This window comes from Sphaerodactylus townsendi, linkage group LG02 (assembly GCF_021028975.2).
Source record: "Sphaerodactylus townsendi isolate TG3544 linkage group LG02, MPM_Stown_v2.3, whole genome shotgun sequence".
NCBI classification, from domain to species: Eukaryota; Metazoa; Chordata; class Lepidosauria; order Squamata; family Sphaerodactylidae; genus Sphaerodactylus; species Sphaerodactylus townsendi.
In genome coordinates this window covers 46,777,850-46,796,644 of record NC_059426.1, presented here as the reverse complement: position 1 = coordinate 46,796,644, position 18,795 = coordinate 46,777,850, and the positions used below count along the sequence as shown (strand labels likewise).

The following is an 18,795-nucleotide window of genomic DNA, read 5'->3' as shown; positions in this document are numbered from 1 at the left end:
CCTGGCTTGTGTTGTGCAGTCACCACACTTTTTATTCTGTCTGGGTCTGATCTCGCTTGTATTGACACTAAGACCCTCCTTTAGAATAATCAAGCTATTTGTATGTCATCATAGAGTGATTGTACTATCTAGACACTTTTTGAACTGGCTGGATTTTAAAATGTAGATTTATTTCGAAATGTATGTACTGTATATACTGGCGTATAAGACTACTTTTGAACCCTGGGAAATCATCTGTAAAGTCTGGGGTCGTCTTATATGCCAGGTACTGAGTGGGTGGTACTGAGCAGGTGGTACTCTATATTTTAACTGGAAAAGTGGGGGGGTCGTCTTATACCCCCAGTCGTCTTATACGCCGGTATATACGGTATTTATGTTATTTCTTTAATATTGATAAGCTATTTTTTATATTGTTGTTAGTCACCCTGAGCTCTGTGTGTACTAAAAAAGGGAGGTACAGATGTCAAATAAAATAAATCAAAATAAATCAAAAATTCAGTAAGATTGCAATGGCAGATGTTCACAAATAGGGTGTGGCCTTTTGGTCATTTTGCCATTCTGGTATTCAGAAATGCCTCTAAACATTTAGCAAGATCCATTTAGCTACAATAACAAATATTTGCTAATGATATTTCACACAGTTGTTTAAGAAGACGTTATGCTTTTGGTCATCACTACATTTTGTGGCAGTGAATTCCACAATATATCCATTGTGTGAATTGCTACTTGCTTTTGGTAGTCCTGAATCTATGAGAATATAGACAACAATTCTAAGCAGGTCTACTCATCTGTTTAGTGGGACTTACTCCTAGGAAAGGGTTCTTAGGAGTGAATGTAATAAAGCAGGGATAACAAATTCAAATGGATAGAAGGGATACTCAGGGATCACATCCCAAATTTTTCAACACCCAAAGTCGGTCAGGTTAGGTAAACAGAGCAGGAAAATCAGTGGCCAATTTCAAAATGTTAAGCTATCAACGTTAAGGTATCAATTTGCTATCAAAATGTTAAGCCTCACCATTTCAGCTCTTGACTTCCCAAATATCTTCCCTGATATCATTGTGTTCCCCTAAAGAGCAATTGTTACACACACACACACAGGCCCATTCCACATGGGCCTCTGGAGCGGCAGCACATCGGTGTTTAGGACACCAGTGGAGCCCTGGGGTAGCTTGCACGGGAGCGTGCAAGCGGCTCAGGAGTTGCAGCCGCCCACAGATTCTCTCTGTTAAACTTACTGTCCCTTCCCTGCTTGGCTCTGGAGGAAGGGAAGGACATTTCCCTGTGGCTATGGCAACACCTGAGGGTTGGAGGGCAGGAGGCATGTCCCTCCCTTCCTCCGGAGCCACACAGGGAAGGGACATTAAGTTTAACAGAAAACAGGGAGGTGCCTAAAAGTAATGCCTCCAGCCCAGTGCGGTTGGATCGGCACCGGTTGCACAATGGTGTTGCCTAAAAGACTCGCTCATTTAGTGAGTCAAGGAAGCACTGTTGTGGTCCTGGTTGCGGGGGAGAAAGCACGACGTCAGCAATTCAAAGTTCTCCCTGGAGCCGGTGTTTTTACCCGCCCTCCACCAGCATTTTTGGCCTGTGTGAAAGAGGCCAGAGAGAGAGAGAGAGAGAGAGAGAGAGAGACTACTAAAGTATCCAGTAGCAGGCACTGGCAGAGATCTTTGGTGTCATAGTCTTGTAATAAAAAAATCAGAATATTGCCTTTTGTGTGCACAATGTTTTCTCAATTTACTATCCACAAATCTTAAAGGCAGAGCTCTTATTTTTCTTTCCAAAACATAACTGAAAACTTTATATGCTGTATAAAGAAATACATTCAGAAATCCAAAAAAAGTGAAAATCAAGTTCCAAGGGAAAGCAAAGACTATACTATTGGGAGTTCCACCAAAGAATTTACCAGGAAAACTGCAAGAACTGTTCTTATATTTATTAACTGCAGCCAGAGTGATACTGGCAGACAGATGGAAAGCAGCCCTGACCGAGAAATGTGGGCAGGGAAGATGAGAGAATACGCTACAATGGCAAAGCTTGCTAGTCTTGTAAACAGATGTCCAAAACAGGAGTTTCATGAAAAATGGAAATTATATTTCTTTCATTGATATGAATAAATAATGTTTTAGAGAAATAAGAAAGGCAACTAAAACACAGTACTAATGTTCAAAAATAGATCTAGTATACTATTATCTGTAGATGTTTTTGAGAAGTAAGAAGGGCAACTGTTTGACTTGTAGTTAATATAATTAATGTGTAGCAGGTATTTCATCTATTTTGACCTTTCATCTAATCTTAACTTGAATAATGATAGATAAGAATGGCTTAATATAATTTAGAATATGGTAAAAGTAAAGATTCTTTTATATGTGACTGTGTGTGTGTGTGTGTGTGTGTGTGTGTGTGTGTGTGTGTGTGTGTAACCTTTTGTCATTTTTATCCATGAAGGTTTATTCTTTTATATGTTGCTATATGTAGTATTTTTAAAATATTACATTAATAAAATATATAAGAATGTGGCGGGGGGGGGGGGATTTGTGCCCAGTCAGTCCCTTTATCACCTCAGATTTGGGAACAATGAGATAAGTGTGGATTGTTATGTTTTGAATGTACTGATAAAAGTTCCATTTAGATACAAACTTTAACCCACTATTTTATTTTTTATAGCTATCTTTCTTTAAGCCTACCACAAATCGCTTTAAAATCCTGATGGAAGCCAAAGCTTTTCCCTCAGACCATGTGAGAAATTAATATTACACCATATTTGTGTTAAGTAATTGTGTGTTTCAAAATAATTCCAGTAATCTCATTTGACTGTTTATGATCTAATCCTGTCCAAATAATGGTATACTGTTATGCACTTTTGAGCTGGGTGTATTTTACTGAACGTGCCTTTATTCTTTTTGTTCAAATAAAAACATTGCACAAGGAAAAGATTGAATGCCCCCATTGATTTATTAGTCCTTTTAAAGACATTGAGCAAGCAGTTGGCCTAAATCAACAACAGGTTGTAAATGTTTTATTAATTCTTGTTGCTGTTTTACTTTATGAAGCCAAATCAATATAAAGCTCACAACATTAACAGTTTTATATCCCCCAGATAGATAAGGAAATGCTTGTCCATGGTGCTCTAGATTACTAATTCAAACATCATTTGTGTGCTCTAAAATGAGCCAATAGTCCATGCATCACAGATTTCCAGCAAATTAATCTTCAGATTTGTGACTCAGTGCTACTTTATCAAATTCAGTAAACACTCAGAAATTGATGAGGAATTTGATCACCCAGGCAGTGTAAAAGTCACTCTGAATGCAACTCACATCGGAAGCAGATTGGAGTCTTTCCAGAGGGCATTGTTGACATTGCAACAAATACACAGTTCTTTCTTTGTATATTATGTGGGATACAAATAATTTCCTCCATGGAAGTGCTGCTGCTGTGAGAGCATTTTTATATACTCTCATCACTTAGGCACCAATATGTGTTACACATTGCTCAGAATATGTTATTCCCTAATTAGTGGACCATTGTGCTTTGGAGTGCTGGGTAATTGCACTAGCACCAGTGACAGTGACATTGAGATGAAATCACCCCTCTGTCCCCATACAATCCTGTGTTCAGTTTGCAAGGAGAAATTCACACAGGAACTTAAAACTAATTAAGCGCTTTTCATACACAGTCCTGTTGGGGCTTCTTTTCTCTGATGCAGTCCCATGGTGCTAGAGATTGTGTTCATGATACAACCACGGCAGCAGGGCTGATTGCCTGGGACTTTCACATCTGTCGCAATTTGCTGGGTGGAGAATGCCTACACCATGGGAAGGACTTGCATGAGCTACTTGTCCACATAATTATGCTCTCAAGCAAAGGCTTTGTCAATTTTATTTATTTATTTATATTTATTTATTTAAAACATTCCTGTGCCACCTTTCTGCCCAAAGAGGGTTTCCAAAATGACAAACATGAAACAGTAAAACATTTCAACATTAAACGTTTTTGAAATAAATTACAGCCAGCTTGGTGTCACTTCCCATGGCTGCAGCCTCTAAAGGGAGGCAGCAGTGCTCTGTCTCTTCCCAAATGGTGTTTTGCTGACTTGAGTCTTTTAGAAAACTGCAGCTTCCACCCGGTGCCGAGTGAACAGCACCAGGTGGAAAGTGCCGTTTTTCGGCCTTCCGCTTTTGTTTTTAAAACTTACCTCCTCTTCCTGCGTCGCTCCATGGGGCTGAGGGGACATGGCTCCTGCCCTCCAGCCACCAGAACATTGCCAGGGCCTCGGGAGCAACGCAGCAACGCAGGAAGAAGGGGTAAGTTTTAAAAACAAAAGTGGAGCATCTCAAGCAGAGGAGCCGCCAGCACACAAGTGGCCCCAGGCAGGCACTGGTGTCATGTACACCAGCGCCCCACTGCTCCTGGGGCCCATGCAGAATCTGCCTAGGATTTGAGAAACCCAGGTTCCAATCCCCACTGTGCCATGGAAGCTTGAGCCAGTCACATACTCTCAGCCTACCTACTTTACAGGGTTGTTTTGACTAAAATGGGAGAGGGAATGATATAAGCTTGATCTTCCTCGGGGGCGGGCCTGCCTCTGGCCTCGGCCGCGGCCTCGCCGCCAGCTGCAGCTGTCGGCCCGAGGCTGGCCCCGCCCCCCGCACCGTCGAGTCCGGGGCGAGCCGATGCGGCGACCCCCAGACATAAGCAGCTCCCCATTGGGAGCTGTATGTATGTATGTATGTATGTATGTATGTATGTATGTATGTATGTATGTATGTGTGTGCGCACACACACACACATATATACACACACACACACACACACACACAATAGTTCAATAAAATATATAAGCGGACAAAGCAGCAAAAACTAGGGAGGAGTCAGTAACAGCTATTAGGTGTATGCCAAACAGAACAAGAGACTTCACTTGTTGGTGGAAGACAACAATCAAGGGAGACAAATGCATTGCCCCTGGGGAGGGAGTTCCAAGTTCTGGTGCAACAACCGAGAAGGTCCCTTTTCAGGTTTCCACTTGTCTAGCCTCAAATGACAAAGAACCCAAAGCCGGGCCTGTGAAGATGACTGGAGTGGATGGGGAAGATCATATGGGAGTTGGCAGTCCTTAAGACTTTCAGATTCGTCTTTGTTGTTTTCATTGGGCTTAGCTTCTGTGGCCAACCCTCTGTCTTCCTAACTATTTGTGGCAGGCTCAGGCAGCTTCCTTACTATGCTGGTCAGGTTTCCCTGCCCTTTCCCATGAATGAGGTGCTTAGATGTTAGCATGTGAGATGTTTAAAGCTTATCTCACAAGCCTTAAGAACTCCAGAAAGGTAAATCTATAGCAAATCCCTTTTGTCCAGGCACCAGAGAACTGACACAAGTTCAACCCACAAAAGTAAAATTTATTGAACAAACTAGATCGGATCAGGAGATATTTCAAATGGATGTAAATCAGGCAAGAGATAACTATAAACAAATTTTAGTATTTATCACAGGCACAATTCTTAGTCAAGATTTATAAGCTTCTTCAGTTGCATAGATGTTGTGAGAGGTTCTTTAGTTTATGATGATACGTTAGATATTACTGGCTAATGGATTCACAATGACTTGGAGTTCGAATGGACTGATACCCTTCCACACAATATGTATACAGCCTTGCCACTGTTATACTGTTGGCTGTTATGCTGATGACAGGGATTTGTGAATTAATCCACCATTTCCTAGAACTTCTTTGTACTAGAACAGAGGTCTGCAACCTGCGGCTCTTCAGATGTTCATGGACTACAATCGTAGTCCATGAACATCTGGAGAGCCGCAGGTTGCAGACTCTGGTTCTAGAATGCTCCTCTTGGGTCCTAGTGCTTACTTAATTCAGTTCCCAAGGCACTGGGACCCAAGTGGAGCATTCTAGAACAAAGAATGTCCAGGAGATGGTGGATTAATTCACATATCTCCTGTCATCTTTAGGTGAGAAAGAGTATAGAATAGATCCTATAAATCTCCCTCTTGTGGTAACTTTAAGCAGAACACTTACATACCAGACTGGGAATCCACATGTGTGGCTTAGAATTGTTTCTTCTACACCTAGAAGATATATGTCTTTCCCTTTTATTTATGGTCACTTGCGGAAAGTCTCACTACTATCTTCTGTCTATGTATTATCTTCTCCCAGCATATGTTGACATTCAGTATATTTCAAGTCAGATCCACTCCCTGACTGAAATTTCCTCAGAGTAAATGCTTAACACACATAGTTAAGAGACTTGATGTTAACTCTTAGGAATCCAAATTAAAACTACCTGCCCACTCCCACCCCTACCCTCACCCCTGCCCCCACCACCCGCAGAACTTTCCCTCTCAGACAGATATATCCCACTCTTCGAGTTAGATGGTTGCTCCACTAATCAGAGCACAGGTTAGCTTACCCAGTCAGAGTGCTTTTCCATTTCTAGGAAGTTTTTCCTCACTCTGTTGTGATAGCACCTTGTTACACTCACTGGCTTGCAATTTTATTCTTCTTTTTTACTATACAGTCCATCATAGCTGCAAAGATAGATTCACCAGGAGGTCTCCATCCTCTTGTATTCATCTTTAGGTTTCCTCTTTGCAGGTCATGTTTTCTCCTACTTCATCATCCAGGCCTTAAAAGTGGGACAGCAGTATGAATATCCTTGTTTGTGTGGACTAGATACAACCCTAACTGAGATTCATACCCCCACTATTTTATGAAGTTCACTGGATGACTTCAGGCATTCTATCTGTCTTTCAGCTTAAACCATCTCATAGGCCGCTTCTGCATGGCTATGCTGGGGGTCGGGTTGGTGTACCCAACCCAACCGTGCAAATGGTCCTGGTAACGACCGGGAAGACGGCACTGTGCTGCGCCGTCGCCCGATCAACTTACCGTCCCTGCGACCATCTGGCACGTCACCGAGGCCAGGAGACATGCCCCCTGCCCTGCACAACTGCTCCAGAGTCGCAGGGCATGGGGGCGTGTCCCCAGGCCTCGGCGACGCGCCGGACAGCCGCAGGGACGGTAAGTCGATTGGGCAAGGGGGGAGGGATGGCGCCTTCCAGCCACTGCCATTCACACAGAAGCGGCTGGAAGCCGCCGTTTTCCAAAAACCTCGCTCGGGGAGCAAGGTGGGAAAATGGAAACTTTGCACCGCTGGGGAGGAGCGAGGGCGGCGTGGCAGTGAAGCAGCTGCACCCCCCATGTGAACAGCTCCCCCGAGACAGCGTTTTTGCCGTCCCCAGGGCGCTGTAAAAGGCCCGTGCGGAAAGGGCCATAGACTGTTGAATTACAACTGATAGTGAAGCTCAAGATGATACATTCTCCTGAACTGGATAGAGATTAGGATTCTTATCTCATTACCAATGCTGATGTGATTTCTCCATGCCTTCTACACACACCCATAAATCACATCTGATCCAATCATGCCTGCTATTGTCATTGACCTGCTATTGACGTTTACATGCTATTGCCGACGTTTACATGCTATTGCCATTGGATATCTGAATTCATTCTTCTCTACTTAAGTACAGATGGAGTCACATTCTGGCTGTATCTGAAGAAGTGAACTGTGCATCACAAAACCTCATATCCTGCCAGAAGTTTTGTTAGTCTTTAAGGTGTTACTGGACTCTTGCTCTTTTCTACCATCTCATAGGGTTATTTGGAGATAAAATGGAGGAAGGTAGAATGATGCACACTGCCTTGAATGTCTTGAATGATAAAAATGTGCTGCATAATAAGTAGGGCACCTATTCCACAAAATTTAAGGTCTGCTGGAGGGATGATTTGACCTCTGAAATTAATTAATACATTAATGGTGGTGATGGTGATTGTTCACCTTTTCTGTAATTTTTTAACAAATTATTATTCTCATAATCCCCCTAATTCACACTTTCCCTTACATCCATTTTACAACCCTATTTCATTAATATTATATCATCACATGATAACTAACCACAATTTTCATCTTGGATTTGATTGTTATTTGTCCATGTAGCATTCAGGCTGGACTATTTGCCGGCAGACTACTTGAACAGGCCAGTTATTTGCTTGATCATCTGAAACAGCAGACTACATTGATTCCTTTATTTATTGTCTACTGCATATATGGCAGTGTGGGAACAATTATGCACTGACTGTTTCTCTTGACATCCTCATGCTTCTGCACATATACAACTTCTAATACTTGTAGCTATAGATGTGAAAAGAAAGGTTTCGTTACCTAGCTTAACAGTATGAATATTTTTCTCAAAGTAGCAATGGGGAAAATAACTCAGCTTGGCAGTGCGAGAGGCAGGCTAGGTGGGATCTTTTAGACAGCTATACCAGAATTGGTTTTTGAAACATATGGAGACCAAAGTATAGAGACCAAAGAGACCAAATTATAGTTTTAAATATATTTATATAAGTTTTGGCTGCAAGCAATCATACAGTGAGATGTTAAGGCTCATACACACAGTTCCTAAGTTTATAAACAGGGAGGAAAAGATAGGTTTTGGATGATAGAATAGGAGGGGAAGCAGGGGACTTATATGTTACCTAAAATCTGCAGAGAAGTTCCAGAAGAAGGCAAGGATCCCTATGGTCTTTGATTACATCAGTGAAACCTTAAATGGTTTATGCAGAGGTACTTCCTAAAGTCTCTGCCCAGATTTGGCTGAGGCGTTTGTTATCAGGAAGGGATCATTTTGTTGGGGAGAAAATACAAAGAGATACTACAATCTCAGGGCAGGATGTTCCTATACTATTTGCATAGCTGCAACCATGGCAAGGTATGGTATCCAGGAGCTCTACAGATTCCATTATGTTAACGGAGTGCTCTGGCAGGGTAGGATAATCAAGATACATGTCCTTGTTATGAGACTTCCAGAATGTATCACTGGAGTAACTCATAGATCTAATCTTTGCAAACGGACTGTTTTGCCTTAGGCTTGATTTCAGCTTGGACATTCTGCTATCCACCCATACAAACATAGAAACTGGCATTTTATAGCATATAGTGTAAGAAATAATATGAAAATCCAATATTTCAAAAGGCAGGGGATGAAGGGCAGGGTTACAGTTTCTTTTGTTTTTTCCATCTGTTCATTTGAAACAATATGTTTTGTTTTATAGTATGCCGTTGAGTCTCAGCTCCAACTTCATGGTCTGAATGTGGAGGGGAGCATGCTTATGATAGAACCACGAAAGGTGTGTAAAGATAGTCCTTTTCAATCATTATCAAAAATAGATGCCATTACATTTCTTTGCATCTTTGCAACTTTTTCATTATTTAGTGCACCTGGGTAAATACAATACAATGTATTGTTGTTAGACTATTTCTCTTCTCCCAAAACTCCCTTGTCTTCGCTTGTCAATTTTATTCACTCTTAAATGGAAACAAAATGTGTCTTCCCCTTAACATTACATTGCTGATTTGAAATGAAAGTGAAAAAGCTGATACAATTGACCAGACTTGTGTCTGTGCCCTAGAATTACATCACTAATTGGATATAACAAAAAAAATTAAATCTTTTTTTTAATCTTTCAAGTATGGAGAATGAATAAGGAAGAGAAAATGGCTGTAGGGGAGGTTGGGTGAGGGAGAGGGAGAGGATATAGGCCAGGTATTTGATGAGATAGGGGAATAAAGACAATTGCAGCATAATCTCAAGTGGAAGCTGGCTCAGAAATGGTTAGAAAAAAATCACGGTAAAAGTGCTTTGGAAAACAGTGAAGGAAAAATGAAGCAAAAATGTTTCTGGGACCAAACAGAGAAAAAATGTGTAGATTAAAAGGAGGGAGAGCAGCATTTGGCAGAAAAACATTTCATAAACAACTTGTGCAGAAAGGACAATAAAGACTTTTTTCCAGTAGAACTGTTGGTGATCTTTTTATTCTTAAAAAATGAAGTAAGAATTTACTCTGAAGTCCTTGACAGATAATCAGAGATCATTAAGATAATAGAAGCTACTTTCAAATCAGCAAATCTTGTCCCATCTCTTTGCAGTGGCATAACTAATTTCATTTTGAGTTTTCACAGCTTAATAGATCCCTTGGTGGTTGAATGTTTTACATGATCTTTTGCTAAGGTGAGGTAAGGAAGAGTGGGGGCAGTAATGTTTTTAAAGGATCAGAAGTGCCGGGGGGGGGGGGGGTCTTGTTAAAATGTCAGCAGCGACTACAGGATTTCTGTACTGGTATCTTTCCTGAGAATTTTTCAAAGAAACTTAAAGAACTATGGTTGTATTTGCTAATGGCAGCCAGGGTAACAGTGGCAACCAGTTAAAAAAACCAGAATATGTCCAAACACAGAAATTTGGGAGGAAAAAGTAAGAGAGTATGCTACCATGGCTTAACTAACAAATCTTTTAAACAGACAGTCAAAACATGAGTCTGATGTTTAATACATTGCTAAATCAATTACTTTAAATAATAATAATCCCAATGGATTTATTTAAAGAATGTAAGGTCTTTGTTTAAACATATTTGGGGAAGTTTGCAATATTAACTTATTAAAACACCAATATAGTAGAATTAAATACCAATAAAACAAATTACATATTTTTCTTGTTTGTTTATCTAATAATGCACATATTGTTTCCTCCATACATCCAAAATGGCTTATGTATGTCACAGTCAAAAAGGAATGTAGTCTAACCAAGGGTGTCTGCCGCTGACCAGTTGACTGCACAATAATCAATAGTAGATAAGAGGAGGTGCCATGTAGTTTCAGAGAGAGAGAGAGAGAGAGAGAGAGAGAGAGAGAGAGAGAGAGAGAGAGAGAGAGTCCTTCATGTGTGAATCAGTCCAGAAAACCTTAATGTATTCATACAGTAATGGTACCTTAATATTTCACTTCCAAATGCTCAATTGTAGACTGACAGATTGGATTTTGGATTGGTGTCATCAGCAGTACTAATCTGTGACAAAATTCTCTTGGGAGACTCACAGCAGACCAAGGATTGTCCGCCTCTGTGTATGCTCTTTGCATTGAAATTATTTTTAATACAGCTCATTAAGGAGGTCTTTAAACCAAAGGAAAGCATGTAAAAAAATCCAACAGAACAGCTTTTTAAAAAGACTCTACCACCTTGAAGCTATGCTACGAATGATTATTCACCATTCAAAGGTTACGCCAGGGCTCCTACTTTTGTAGGTTACTGCCATGTTAAGGATTCACTTTTGATCACTCGTTTAGTCAGCACGGCACATCATAAAAAAATAGATTATGAAACAAGAAATGACAGTTTCATTATTGTGAGGGTTGATATAAAATATGTGCTTTACTTTATTTCAGGGGGAGGAGACCTTGAGAATTGAAGATATCCTTGCTGTAATTGAGAAGGAAGGAGACTCTGTTGCTGTAATTCTGTTCAGTGGTGTGCAGTACTACACAGGACAGCTGTTTGACATCCCCAGAATAACCAAGGCTGGCCAAGAGAAGGTATAATAGCTTCAATATTCCTTGGAACAATTTTTAAATAATTGTTTTCCCCTCCAATCTTCACAAAAACTCCTGCATTTTGACTTTAATGTCTGCGAAAAGGAATGGAGAGAAAATGCCACCAGCATGATTCTGTTACAAATCAAAATAGAGTTTGATTCCCATATATATCTTCCTTGAAAGCACTTCATAAGGTTTGATTGTCTCTTTTTAGGAGGGTCTGTCAATGCATGACATATTGTGCGGGTAGTGAGTGGGAAGCAGTGAGCTTGTCAAAACAGAGAGTAGGGGCCTGGCCAAATTGAGGCATCTGTTGTGCTGTAATAGTTCGAAACCCGCTGGAGAATGAGACTGTGACACACCTGGAAATGCATCCTTTCTTTAACATTGTGGCTGTACTATTATCCAAAGGCATGATAACAGCAAACATGAAACATTTAAAATGCCCTTATCTAGAATAAGAATTAGAACAGAATTAATGGCATCAGTTTGACAGAAGAAAATGGGCCTTATTTTCCCTGCCTTTGTTAAATATCTCTGTACATTTTGTTTGAATGCTAGAAAAGGAAGGAGTGCATGACAGAAGAGTTGTGAGTCAAAAGATTATTGCACAGAGTACAACCTGAGTCCTTTAGCCCTGCTGTGCCATTGGAGGGTGGAGATCTTGAGGCTTCACTACCATGTTATGCATGAGCTCATCAAGTCAGACCTCATCTAGATTACTGTATTCAGTTCTGGACCCTACAATTTTAGAAGGATATGGACAAACTGGAACGTGTCCAGAAGAGGGCAACCAAAATGGTAAAAGGTCTGGAATCCATGACCCATGAAGAGAAACTTAGGGAGCTAGGGATGTTCTGCCTGGAGAAGCAAAGGTTAAGAGGGGACATGATAGCTACGTTTAAATATTTGAAGGGATATCATGTTGAAGAGGGAGGAAACTTGTTTTCTGCTGCCTCAGAGACTAGGACACGGAGTAATGGATTCAAGGTGCAGGAAGAGATTCTACCTAAACATTAGGAAGAACTTTCAGGGCTGTTTGACAGTGGAATTTGCTGCCTCGGAGAGTGGTGGAGTCTCCTTATTTGGAAGTTTTTAAACAGAGGCTGGATGATCATAGGTCAGGAGTGCTTTGACTGTGTGTTCCTGCATGGCAGGGGATTGGACTTGATGGCCCTTGTGGTTTCTTCCAAGTTCTTTGATTCTAAGTACCATGAACGTATTCTCTCCTTTAAATTCTAACATCAGTGTATAAAATACTAAATTGACTGCTTTCTCACTTCTTAAGTGCTGTTGAATGTACCTTGACAGACCTAACTAATACTTTGTCTTGACGCTTTCAAGAAATACCCAAGTGATCATGTCGTCTCAGGATCCATGCTTGCTGATGCTGCTAAAATCACTCTTGTAGTTCTCTGGAGAGGATTTATAGTACAAGGTTACCCATCTCAGGCACTGGAAGCATTTCATCTATTAAAAAGGCAAACAGACTTCAAGAACTGTGCAGTCTGGAAACTGCCCACTTTTTTTCTGAACCACATATATGCTGACAACTGCTTAGAACAGAAGAAGAAGAGTTGGATTTATACCCCCCTTTCTCTTCTGTAGGAGACTCAAAAGGGCTTACAACCACCTTTCCCTCCTCCTCCCCCACAACAAACACCCTGTGAGGTGGGTGGGGCTGAGAGAGCTCCGTAGAGCTGTGACTAGCCCAAGGTGGCCCTGCTGGCATGTGTTGGAGTGCACCTAGTTCCCCAGGTAAGCCTCCACATCTTAAGTGGCAGAGTGGGGAATCAAACCCTGTTCTCCAGATTAGAGTGCACCTGCATTTAACCACTACGTCACTGCTGCTCCTGAGTATACACAGCTCATCTGAGATCATGTACCATAGTTCTCTATTCTAACAAATAGCAGAATATACCATAAAAGCTGATACAGGCATGAACATCAACCAGCTGAAGGAAGCAGTACTTAATTGAAAAATGTGGAAAGAGCTTGTATATCGGGGCGCCAAGGGTCAAGAACGACTGAATGGATAACATCATCATCATCATAATAGTTGATCCTTTGCATATTCATTAAGAAGAAAGTTCCACTAATTTCAGTGGGCCTTATTGTAAAGTAATTCTTTTACTTACTTGTTTGCTTGAATACGTTTTGTTGTTGTTGATTGAGATAGATTTGGAGACATCTGGGTGGTTCACACTGAGATCAAGTGGGAAGCTTAACTGGGAATAAAGTAAGGGTTCCTTGCCAATCATCTGGGGATAATTAGGAAAGGAGTTGATAATAAAACTGCAAGGATTGTCATGCCCTTATATAAAGCAGTGGTGCGACCGCACTTGGAGTACTGTGTTCAGTTCTGGTCGCCACATCTCAAAAAGGATATCGAAGAGATAGAAAAAGTGCAGAGAAGGGCAATGAGGATGATTGAAGGATTGGAGCACCTTCCTTATGAGGAGAGGCTGCAGCGTTTGGGACTCTTTAGTTTGGAGAGGAGACGGCTGAGGGGGAATATGATTGAAGTCTATAAAATTATGCATGGGGTAGAGAATGTTGACAGAGAGAAATTTTTCTCTCTTTCTCACAATACTAGAACCAGGGGGCATTCATTGAAAATGCTGGGGGGAAGAATTAGGACTAATAAAAGGAAACACTTCTTCACGCAACGTGTGATTGGTGTTTGGAATATGCTGCCACAGGAGGTGGTGATGGCCACTAACCTGGATAGCTTTAAAAGGGGCTTGGACAGATTTATGGAGGAGAAGTCAATCTATGGCTACCAATCTTTATCCTGGTGGGCCACTGTGAGTAGCAGAATGCTGGACTAGATGGACTCTGGTCTGATCCAGCAGGCTAGTTCTTATGTTCTTATGTTCTTATCTCTTTTTGAGATGAATAAATGCACATTTACTGAAGACATATACTCTACTTGGTGTACTAGTGGAAGGAGTTTGTGAAGATCTTATCTGCCTTCCTTTTCTCAGTCCCATCGCCCACTGAAAAGCTGCTGTTGTGGGTTGAAAGATCCACATTGATAAACTGCAAATCTAGGACTTGGGCACAAAGCAACTGGGGATAATTGCCTCACCCTAGCTCTTGCAAAAGTGCAGCAAACTCAGCTCTAGGCTTTCTGCTCTTGCAAAGGAGTAAGAAAAACAATTTTACCCAATTCCCCTTCTAACTGTGCCCCCCCCTCCCAGTGACATAGGTATAGATTTTTATGGGGGTTCAGGGGCGGGGCCACACCCCTGAGGTGAGATTACGCCTCCCCAAGCCCCATCCCTGGCCTCAGGACTTATAAAAGCAGCTCTCCAAGGCCAGGGATGGCAGACTCCCCTGCCCCTGCCCCACCCCCCACTCACCAGCTGCGCTCCCAGCCGGCAGCCAGCAGTCTCTTCTGCCCTCCCCTCCGGGCAGAGGCGTAGCTAGGAAAAATGGAGCCCAGTGCAAAATCTGAGTTTTGCAGAGGGCCCCCATGGGCAGCTACTGTGATGCTGGAATCCACCCACAAACAGCATCATTTTCAATGGTGTTTAAACTGGGGAGCCCAGATTCTCCTTTTAAAGCCACCCTAAAGGGACAATCTGGGGTCCCCAGTTAAAACAACATTGAAAGTGATGCTGTTTGGGGGTGGATTATCCCCTGCCCTGAAACAGCATCACTTTCAATGTTTAAACTGGGGACCTCAGATTCACCCTTTAAATCCATGCCGAAGAGGGTGGATTTAAAAGGAGAATCTGGGGGAATTTGGGGGTTGCCTGCTGTCAGGGGTGCAATTGTTAAGCTAGCAATACCAAACTTTCAGGATACCTTTAGGAAACTTTCCTGATGATACCATCCAGGTTTGGTGAAGTTTGGTTTAGGGGGTCCAAAGTTATGGACTTCCAAAGGGGGTGCCCCCATCCCCCATTGTTTCCAATGGGTGCTAATAGAAGATGGGGCATCCATAACCAAACCTCACCAAACCTGGGTGGTATCATCAGGAGAATCTCCCATCAAATCCCTGAAATTTTGGTGCTTCTAGCCTAAAATCTGAATCTGGGTCTTCCAAATTCTAAGTATGACATGATAGAGCATACCTTATAAAAGTAATTAATTTAGGGCCAATCTCCGTAATAGTTTGGTGTTGTCAGTGCATGTTGATGTGTTAAATTGCATTTGTGAAAGCTCTGACATATCTAGATTGTTCTGTTCCATCCCACCTTATCTGAACAGCTGATGGGGTTCTACAAGACTAGTTCAACCCAGCTGAATTCATGGGAACTGCATTTACCTGGACTTCAGCACCTTGAAAAGGATCAAATGAGTCAGTGCTTAGTTTATGTGGAGATAGAGGCATTTCTCTATTTCATCAGGCATTAGATCAGTGGCTGCATTTCTCCCTGCTGAACAGCATGTGTTATTGCAGTATTCTGCCTTCTGTCAGGAGGGCAGGTGAGCTCCTGATGGTCCTGACAGTTTTCTTATTCAGCTCAGCAATTTAACAAGAGACAGACAGAGTACTGAGTACATCACCATACCATGGGGTAATTCATTTTCTGTGACTCAGTCATAGGGAATACACTAAAAAGTCAGGCTCTGTGGACAAAACTCCAAAATTCTTTTAAACCTTTTAAACCTTTTCTTTTCAAGTGAGTAACAGAATTTAGAAAATAATATATAGAATTTAGAAAATAATATTTTCTAAATATGGAAATATTTTATCCAGTTAATGAAACTAAAAAAAAAAAAAGTCAGGAAGATGAGACACACACCAGACACTATATCATTAATAACGGAATGTCTCTGTAAATATTTTGTTTTCTACTGTTTTCTTTTTTTGCCTTTTAAAACTTTATGTTAGCATTATGCTAAAACAAGTGGGGACCTGCAAGGAACTGGCAGATAAAGTACATCCTTTCTCTCCTCTTCTCTAATAAACTCTTTCTTCTACCCTACTTCTACCCTACCCCACCCTACCCTACTTCTACTTCCTCTCAACCTTCCCCCTCTCTATTTCTCTCTAACTTCTCAGACTATCATCCCTTTTTCTTCCCCCATAGCTAAGTATTACTGGTAAAATTAGGCATAAGGATCTGTGATTCGCCCCTAGTTGAGGGTCACAGGGCACAGTATATGCAGCATGGGCATGGCTTCATAGGGGGGTTCATAAATACAACACTTTCTTGTAACAATCTGCTCAGAAATCTGCTAATTTTATTTGATGTGGTTAAAGTGCTGCACATTGGATAACATACCCATGGCTATCTTCAGACAGAGGAGGAAATCACCTAGATGAGTCATTATATAATCTAATGTTTAAAACACTCCTGACGTCATCAGAAGAAAGTACATGACAATATTGCATTATAAGGAGTATTTTAGGGATAAAAGCTACATTTGGAAAGAAGTCTAGACCATAGTGTCTCCATTAGAACTTATCAGTTGATTTGTGTCTTGATATCTAAATCACACTTTTATCATTGGCACATGATAGAAATACTGAAAAGGACAGTACGTTTTCACTGCACCATTCCTTTATTAGTATTCATGAACAGAAGCAAGGTAATGGTGTTATAATGTATAAAATCTCTTTGTCAACTGAGCTTTTCGTAACTGCCTGATAGAATTGCAGTGATATCCTGAAAAGAATTATACCATACTGAGTCCATTGAAGTAAATGAGCTTAGAAGGAAGGTAACTTTGTTTAGGATTGCACTGTTCAATTTCTGTTACAGACAGCAAAATGCTTGGTTATTGTGGTGTTTTGTTGGTTTGAGAAAACTAACTGAATTGCAAAACCGAAATATGCATTATGTTCACAGCCATGCAACATTTCCTTGCCTTTTTAATTCCTACAGCCATTTTTTAACACATCCCCAATCTATGCTTTTTCATTCAAAGGTGAGATAGATTGGTTTCTGCCTTGTGGGAAAGGAAAACATTAGAACGTAAGAACATCGGAAGAGCCTTAGTGGATAAATCAGTGATCCATCTAACCCTGCATCCTGTTTCACATTGTGACTGACCAGTTGTCTTTGAGAGTTGACAACAGGGTAGAGAGGTCAAGACCATCTCTCAATGTTGTCTCCTAGCACTTGTATTCACATGTTTGCTGCAAATAAACATGGAAGATCTCTGCAGTCACTATGACTAGTAACTGATGAAGCCATTGTTTGGTCATTTTCCACTTTTAAAAATAAAGACATGGCTGTTTGATGGGGTGACTGGGCAGATTAATTAAGATGTCAGGTGTTTTGTAGGTAGTTTAGTAATTGGCAAACACCCTGAGGGATGTTACGAAAGGGAGAACTAACCAAACCAGGAATTTTTGGGAATACTTGGCACTTGGGGTCTACTCTATACTGGTAAACTAGTAGGATAGCCTATTCAGGTGCCTGCACTACATGAAATGTAGTCATATAGTTCAGCTTTTACAAATTAACCTTAGTTTAGCTGAAAACTGATATCTGTTTCTGAGTCTGTCGTGAGAGGGACATGGGCAAAATGATCTTCTTCCTTGAGGAGCTGATAGTGACTATCTTACTTTAGGTGTTGAGAATATACCAGAACTATTTAGATTGCTTTGGTATATCACTGTGTTGGTTCTACGTAACGTCTCTGTGTAAAGGATAGAATAGTCACGACTCTGGAAACAGTCCAAAATTTCTTTTTAAAGAGGGTTCCCTAGCACCCATGTTCTGGTCTAAACTTTGTCTCCCCTCAGGTCCACTCTGCACGGGCCTTAAGAGCAGCAGTGCACCAGCATACTTGATGTCGGTGCACTCCTGGAGCCATTTGCAAGCTTTCGTGTGCACAGCCCCAGAACCTTCGTAGCCCACGGAGGCGCCTCCGAATGGAGGCATGCCACTTTTAAAAAACTTACCTCCTCTTCCCTGCGTAGCTGTGCAGAGATGAGGGGACACACCCCCATGGCCTGGCGATGCTTTGGGGGTCAGGGGCCAGGAGGCATGTCCCCTCGCCCCCATGGAGTTACGCAGAGAAGAAGAGGTAAGTAAAAAAAAGTGGTATGCCAAAAAGGGTGCCTTTCACCTGGTGCCGTTTGTTCAGCACCAGGTGGATGCTGCTGTTTTTAAAAAGATGTGTTTGTTTAGCAAGTCACTAAAACACCGCTGTGGGGAAAATGGGTCATTGCAGCTTTGCTGCAGCAGCGGCAGCTGTGCAAAGTCCTCCCCCACAACTGCGTTTTTTTTCTGGCTGACCACCACTGTATACGGCCCGTGCGGAATCCGCGTCAGACACGATTTATGTGCATGTTGTTTTCATTAATTATTTGAGCAAGAAGAATACTTCAACCAAGGCAACACTTTATGCTGCTATGGAGAGATAGCACTTGGTTTATAGGACACAATCA

At 41.5% G+C, this 18,795-nt stretch overlaps 1 protein-coding gene across 2 annotated transcripts in view; it reads left to right on the top strand.

Annotated features, from left to right (window-relative positions):
- Positions 1–18,795, top strand: part of KYNU (kynureninase) — a 212,068-nt gene that overhangs the window by 132,582 nt on the left and 60,691 nt on the right. For both annotated transcript variants that reach the window (XM_048487143.1, XM_048487142.1), the window contains 3 exons: positions 2,671–2,742; positions 9,128–9,202; positions 11,292–11,438. In XM_048487143.1, the coding sequence (XP_048343100.1) occupies positions 2,671–2,742; positions 9,128–9,202; positions 11,292–11,438 (294 nt within the window). The remainder of the gene's footprint in view (positions 1–2,670; positions 2,743–9,127; positions 9,203–11,291; positions 11,439–18,795) is intronic.